General features: G+C 40.9%; 1 protein-coding gene across 1 annotated transcript in view; it reads left to right on the forward strand.

Annotated features, from left to right (window-relative positions):
- LOC145442218 (uncharacterized) overlaps positions 1–8,037 on the forward strand; it is a 50,381-nt gene that overhangs the window by 13,365 nt on the left and 28,979 nt on the right. Inside the window, exons 2-4 of the mRNA XM_080320126.1 lie at positions 4,028–4,077; positions 6,413–6,692; positions 7,983–8,027. Coding sequence (XP_080176252.1) covers positions 4,028–4,077; positions 6,413–6,692; positions 7,983–8,027 — 375 coding nt within the window. The remainder of the gene's footprint in view (positions 1–4,027; positions 4,078–6,412; positions 6,693–7,982; positions 8,028–8,037) is intronic.

Raw genomic sequence — 8,037 nt, forward strand, 5'->3', positions numbered from 1 at the left:
GCGTGGTCGATTCAAGTCTGTTACCTGTGACAATGGCGGTAATTTTATCGCGACCAACAGAATACTACGCGAGGAAATGAAAGTGTGGAACTCGAGTAAGATGGGAGAGTTCTATCGACAGGAAGGCATTGAATTTAAATTCAATCCACCGACTGCGTCACACTTTGGAGGGATTTTCGAGAGACTGATCCGATCAGCCAAGCAGATACTTTCTTCTTTGCTGAGTAATCAAATAGTTACTGACGAAGTAATGTCTACTATATTTTGTGAAGTTGAAGGGGTACTCAACTCACGTCCTCTTACTCCCGTGATTATGGACGCACAAAGCGATACACCATTGACACCAAATCATCTACTGTTCGCAAGATCTGGTGATGAATTTGTTCCGGGGTTGTTTAATCGCAAAGATTGCTATACAAGGCGTCGTTGGCGTCAGGTCCAATTCTTGACCGAACAATTTTGGATGCGGTGGAAGCGAGAGTACTTGCAAACTTTGCAAGTGCGACAGAAATGGGTTTCTTCCAAAGAGAACCTTCAACAGAATGATATTGTCCTCATAGTTGATAATACACAGCCAAGAGGGAAGTGGCTCACAGGAAGGGTAACTGAAACTATCAAAGACAAACTCGGCTGCGTTCGCCAAGTTTGGGTTATGTCATCTCAAGGTCTATTGCGTAGGCCAGTGACAAAGTTGTGTTTGATATGTAAGGCTGAATAGCTTTCGATGAAGTTGTTTCTTTGTGAATTTGATATTTCTCGTTGTTTGATGTTGAATTTCGATGTACTCAATGTGATTCCTACATCTGTGGGGGGGTATGTAACACGAGAAATGTTGAGTGTCCATGAGCCTTGGAGCTCAATAGTGACTTTAGCGGTCATCCGTACCCGCGTGATTTGTTAATCAGTTTGAGGCTTGGTGCTGGTGATAAGTTTTTGTCAGTGATTCAAATTAGTCAAAATTAGGGGTATAAGGGATTCGATTATTGTATTGTTTGGACGTTTGGTGCATCATTGAGGTAATTGTCGTTATTCATTTAGATTATCAGTTTAGCCTAGAGAGTTAACTGTTGTTAACCGATTTGTAACCGCTGCCTTGAAGTTGACGTGGACTTTCATTTGATAAATTTGTGTTCCTATTTCTGTAATTGCTTGAATTACTTTGACCGTGTCTCAGGGGTAGGCTCGGATAATAGGACGCATAGAAACTAGGTAGTGGTTGGAATCGAGTTAGCAAGCTACTCGATCAGTCTAAGTTGATACAGCCAAGTCTCTAATCGAGCCAAATATAACGTACTATCGTAACTAGGCTACGATCAAAAGTACGTTACAATTATGAGGTCATGCCTTATGCAACGTGTAAAATGCCTTTTGGATCTCAGAAATTTGGATGTAGATTCAAATGGTGTAGAACGGCGCCGTGCCATCGGTTGAACGGCGCCGTGCCATCGGTTTTTGATTTAGCTTATCGTCGGACACGCTTGAGCCAAGCCCAAGTCAGGAAATAGAAGATAGTATAGACCAGTGATTCCCAACCGCGGCTCCACGGTAGCCTTCTTGCGGCTCTGAATGGCCTATGCCACAAAAAGATGATTGATGACAGTCGTATTGTTTGTTTCTATGAATAGTTATAGTCAATTTTTGTATGTGACTGCTATAATGAGGGATATTAGTTATGTCTAAAGCTGTTCAGGGCCGCTTCTGAAAACCGGGAAAGAGAATTCTTGCAGACTATAGCGTCATACGCATGAATGAATAACCGTCAGACAAGGATATATCTTGAGTTCTGCAGGTCGGAGACCTTTATATATCGTCTCTGAGGAGTGTTGATCTCGACACCATTTTACTAAAATCAAAATAACGGCTCATAGTCAAGTATAAATTGCAATAAGTCCAATATTACTCAGCGTAAAATCCCCGCAAACTTGTGCCTTAAGTGCTGGAATGTATGAGCACTGAACAGCTATCACATTACCACATAATATATGATGTAGTAATGATATGCATTTTCAGTTTATTACAATGCATAGCACTCGCCAATCGGCGTCTATCAATGCCAAAATAACCGTTAGAAACTACAGAAATATGCATGCTTTTGAATAGCGAGATTCAGAGGTAGGCTAGCTACTAGGGATGGTGTGAACTTGAGGTTCACGTTCGCGTTCTGTGTGTGAACCTTGGAAATTTTTAGGTTCGCGTTCACAACAGAACCTTGGTAGGTTCTGCACTGTGAACCTTTTTCATATATTACAATTTTCACTTCAATATGATATTTTTGGTTCGAATTTATTGCATTTCAACTGCGGGCCACTCTATGCATGACGCTGGCAGCATAAAAAATCAACGCAAAACGAGCGTGCACCTTGACAATCTTGAAGACTTTACTTGCTTTGTTACAAAAGTTTGCACGAAATATCCAGCTTCCCGTTTGTGAATATTTAGTGACTCTCTGCTGTGAGCTTGACCCGCAATCACACAACATCACGAGCGACATGCAGTACCTGTAGTCAGCGAATGATGCTTATTCAACCAATCAATGAGATTGATATCGCTTTTTGATGTAAAAAATCTAGCAGTCAATCTTGACTTCATATGTTTATTGTATCATTAAAACAAAATCCGTGCGATTGAGGTGTTGGCTACAGCTGTATCACTTGTGGGGTAGCCTAATATCGGTTCCAAATATGGAAACATGTTTTACGCTCTGCCCAATATCAATGTAGCAATAGTCAGACGCCGAATACATTGTCCGGTCTGGTGAAGACCGTTAAGGCGTAAGCTTATCACTGGCAACTCCTCGTCGAAATTGTCGGCAAAGCGACGGATGATATTGATTTTATGGGAGTATCATATCATTTGACTGCCGCAGTTGATACATTTAGCGAGGTTTCAAACGCCAATATGTATTTAAGCATTGTGTCATTATGTGGCCCGAGTCGTCGCTAAGTATCGTGTACATGTACATTAATATAGGCTATCACTTAATTGAAATGTAGGGTTGGAATTAGCAATATGACGTCACGTGACGTCATGAGCTTCACGTTCGCGTTCACACAGAACCTTTCAAAAAGGTTCGCGTTCACACGAACCTGAACCTTTCGGAGGTTCACACCATCCCTACTAGCTACCTCTGAATTTTTGTAACAAGTAGCATACTCGAGTCCGTTGACGCGGCTCCATACGTACTCTGAAGTTTGAAATGCTGCTCCGACATCCAAAAAGGTTGGGAACCACTGGTATATACACTAAAATCGACAGAATACTTATATGCTACGGGCTATACCATTGCACATGATTATTTTCCACGAATCATTCAACTGAAAATTTTTAGTCGCTGCGTGCCATTTACCTCCAGCTAATGGTTAGTGCTCTGTGTATAGTTCGAGTTTCATATTTAAGAGGTGTCTCAACGGTCATAACTTTAAATGCCAACAAGCTATACGTTGTGATTGCTAACATTCTTGTTGCTGTTGTTTGCTATAAGGGGCCCCCGAAATTTTCCACAATCACCAAGGGGGCGTGTCTATAAAAAGTTTGAGAACCACTGTACTAAATAAAGCAAAATTGGGAAATTTCAAAATGAGAAGAATGACTCATCCAATGACAAAATTTGAGAATATAAGAATTATAGTAGTCAGATTTCAACAACTAAGTATAGTTGTCGATCATCGTACAAAATATTATTTTATGAAAGTAAGACGTATAGGTCTACTACATTATTCACCACTTAACGATGTAACTAAACGTGTGAGAAATAAGTAGCCTCTACCTATACCATCCTCACCATTGGTGCAAATCAATCAGGTGACACTTTGAGGTACGTCATTAGGCCTTCACACCCATCCCGGTTGGTGTAAATTAGAAAAACGCACCCTCTCATGTGGATATATATGAAGAGAATCTTGATACCGAAAATGGCTGATGGCTGAGCTCCATTGATAAGGGAGATAGAAGGGGGCTACAAAGTGTTACAAATTACGTCGAAATTCATCCATGCAAATTGAAAGTTGGTGTTGTTTTTCTTACACAGGGGCGATCATCGATAACGAAGAAGGAGCAGGGGAGGAATCTATTGCAAAGGTCCGATAGAATTGATCCATGATAAAAATAATACATAGTTTCAAGTTTTCGTTCAAAATTTATGATTTGTTATATCCTTTGGTATGGGCTAGTATCGTGTTATGCTTGCATCTCGCGAGAGGAAATCGCGCTCCCTTTTTCTTTTGGTGCAAATTTACTTGATTGTGTTCGGGGCACGGAGAGCAAAATGGCCAACAAAGTATGCTGAAAACTAAATGAAACATCGTTATTTCCTCTCAAAGTAGATAGCGATGGTTGGTCAAGTAGTTGCAAAAGTAACGTTTCAGGTTTATACTCGATTACATGTAAAAGCAGTGATTCACAAGATACATATTAATTATCATATTGTTATTTTCCTGATAGCCGGCGACAAATAAACTCCTTTAAAAGTGACATTCCCAATTACAAAGTTAAATTACCAACATTAATAGTCATCCCCATTCCCTCTTGTCCGGTAGCTGCTGGCACTGCCGGTAAAATGCAGGCTTGTAGCGCAACGTCGTGTTGCCGCCGAAGAACTAGTGAGTAATGATATCAGTCGCTGAATATATTATCGCTGGTCGGAAGAATTGACTGACCCGTGCGTGATTGCCAGTAGAACAATTGAGTTACGCCTACCCTAGAGTGTGCTGCATGGATTCCTTGGAGAGCAGCTTTTAACGGTACAAATGGAAATGTTGAAAAATAGGCCGTAGATTCACATTTTACTGTTGCCTTCAATTGTTGGTTTTGCTTTAAATCATACCTTTTAATTGCCCTAAGTTTAGAAAATTATCATATGACTCTCACGAAAATAAAATTTAAAATATATACATTGTATAAGCTTCCCGACCCTAAGCTAATGTTTCGCGTGATCAAATGTCAATCGGCTTAATTAGTACAGGTGCTATAATATCAAATGACAAATCCCTTGTAGTGAACCATGACGTCACGAATATTCAGTTGTCACGTAGCAGTTGATTGACATCGTTGTATGGCTCCTTGAGAATTACAAGTGAAAATATGGGGTCAATATGACTCTTTCAAGGAAAAGGTTCCAGAATCTCGGCATATAGCCAAAGATATCACCGCTTGCCACCATATATCGCAAGCTGCACTGCGCACAGCATTGTACCACGGGTCAAATATGACCAGAGGGCATGATATACACTCGTCGCATCCGTGCTCATATTTTCGTAATCGATAAACATGATACACCTAGTGAACGCATCCGTGCTCATATTTTCGTAATCGATAAACATGATATACCTAGTGATCGCATCCGTGCTCACATTTTCGTAAAACGACAAACATGATATACCTAGCGATTTATTTTATTATTATTAACATCCTAGAATCCCAACCATAGATGGTAAAAATTTCCACTCAATTACAAGAACAGTGATCTTCAAGTCGCTTTATAAATGCTAGAAACGTAACAAGAAAAGTCTGAAAATTACCAAGTAATTTGAGAAACGTTAGTTCTCGATTAGGTCGTTCAGAAGAAGTCACTCGCTGGCTTGGGTAATGGCTTTCAAAATCGAAATATCTTCGTGACAAACACAGCATGTCTGCTGCTGTGAATAAGTTCAATTTAAGAAAATAAAACCCGTAATTATCGGACAACAGAGGCTGCATCGCATGGTCTTTATAACGATTTCAATGGCAGAAGTGAGGCAAATCTATCCCAAACTATTGTGTAAAAACTAAATGGTGTTGAATCCAAGAGCCATTCGAATAAGTAGAAAAGGAAAGGATGTAGTTTATCTTTGTCCTTGATGTTTTTGCGGCATACACCAACTCATGATATACATACACACGATTTGTGCATATGCATACCATGAGTGCATGATATGCAGGTGCAGATATAGCTTTTACTTGCACCACCCCTCCATGCTATCCCAGTAATGCATGAGCGCCAAGCAGGGAAGTCATGGATACCAGTGTTACTAATCAGGTCTTTGGTCTGACCCGGCCAGGGACCAAACCCACGACCTACCGATCAAGAAGCCAGACGCTTCACCATTACGCCATCTTGTCGGTTAAGTAGATCGTGCAGGCAAACATACGTGAATACTTATAAATATTAGAAGTGTTGCGGTACTGGCCATCTCTGGACACCACAAAGACGTTTATCGCCTATCCAGGATTTGTACACTACGGTAGTTCTCCAATGCAATAAGATACGGGTGGAAAGCAGTCCACAGTCCGACATAAACCCCGAGACGTGGAATTTGGCAGAGAGGAGAATCATCCCCGCTCTCATCAATGACTTGGCGTGGCGCTTTATCAACCGTGTCACAAGCTCCGTCTATCGCCAGCGACTGATTAAACAACATTGCGTGATTGTTTTCAGCAACTCGTCATTTCTGCTCCGTTCGGCGACCAGCGTCAGACTCTAAACGTCCCGTCTATCTACCAACCTCGGCCACAAAGTATTCCGTTTAACTACCAGCCTCAACCGCAAATCATTCCGCCTCAACCACCAATCATTCAGTTTATCAGCCAGCCTGAGCCTGAAATAACATACGAATTTGTCGACGCTGGTTATGCTTACCCGCCCGAGCCGCAGCTTTCCCGCAGTAGTGGATCTGGAACCAATTTGGCAACTTTCTTGGCTATTCTTCTCCTAATGGGTAAGATAATATTCCATCACTGGTTCATTTTTATAGTCATAAAATTGATCTAGACCTATTTCTCGATATCATCTATGCGCACCTGCGCAGGCATGATTAGTTTTATCATGTCCAGAACCAGATGTAGAAACTGTCTGTTTCTGAGCGGCTCGTGAAATGATCGTGTGGCGAGTTTTAGGCGCAGAAGCCTGTCCACACTTGACGGTTGATAACGCCGGTATAAATCAAACCCCACCCTTTACTACAATGATTGAATATAATGGCACAAACCCGTAACAGCATGGTTTTCGTTTGCAATCAGCTTATTTTTCAATCCGTGAACGACCGCCGTAATTTTTGAATATAGCTCAATGAATAGTCATTTTCGTGCTGTGACCGCTATGAGTGCATTTTATTTCATGATGTAGCAGCCACGCGCGACCCATGCTGCATTTAGCTCCATGCGTATATATATTTCCATTCAATTTTTACTTGATATTGGAAAATATATGCATGGCTCAATCACCGATAGACTGTGTCACGTTGGATAATAGCGATATACTTTCATGAATGAACATACTTAGTACCAAAGGCGTCAGTCGCCAAGAAGCAAACCCCCATGAGTAACATACATATTGGGAGGAGCAGATCGACAAATTCTCTGGTCCTACTCCAGTTCTGTTTTTTCAAAGCTCTGATCCGACTTCGGTCCGACGCCTAGGCAGGATTTTAGCAATGCCCGTGATCCTGTCCGAAAAACTCCTATAATAATTATCTACTTACAGGATGGTATCGAATGTTGATTGAAACAATGCAAACAGGAAATTAGAAACTCAAACATCAAACCAACCATTACGTGGCAGTAACCACTTTGAATTGTTATCGTAAGCGGTATTATGATCTGTATGAATGCAGGCAATTTTGCACGCATATCGAATCGACTATTGAGATTAGATATGGTAGAATCGGTGGCTTTTGTATCAGGTGCATTCACTCTCAAACATCATTAAATTCGTTTTTCATTCTCGCTGTTTGATGACACAGAGTGGATACTGTACGTTTCGCGACTTTCGTTTGATATGAAATGTCAAACTGAAGCGTTTTACATGGTTAATTCGGGTATACAAATATAAATTCATGGCAGTGCCAGGACTTCCAAAAATAAAATCTGAAAAACTTGCCACATGTCGAAAATATTCATGCCTGACTAGTGACTATAATATAGAGCTGCGTTAATTTTTTTCGAAACCGAGTATGAAATTCACTAGTTGGGTCGGCAAATCTTGAAAATTATGATGAAACTGTTTACAGATCAGCTTGATGCCAGAGCAACTACAACACCGAGTACTGATGATGGTAAGTTGAA

The sequence above is a fragment of the Botryllus schlosseri genome, chromosome 7, assembly GCF_051294905.1.
Source record: "Botryllus schlosseri isolate E-star chromosome 7, Bs_hap1, whole genome shotgun sequence".
NCBI lineage: Eukaryota > Metazoa > Chordata > Ascidiacea > Stolidobranchia > Styelidae > Botryllus > Botryllus schlosseri.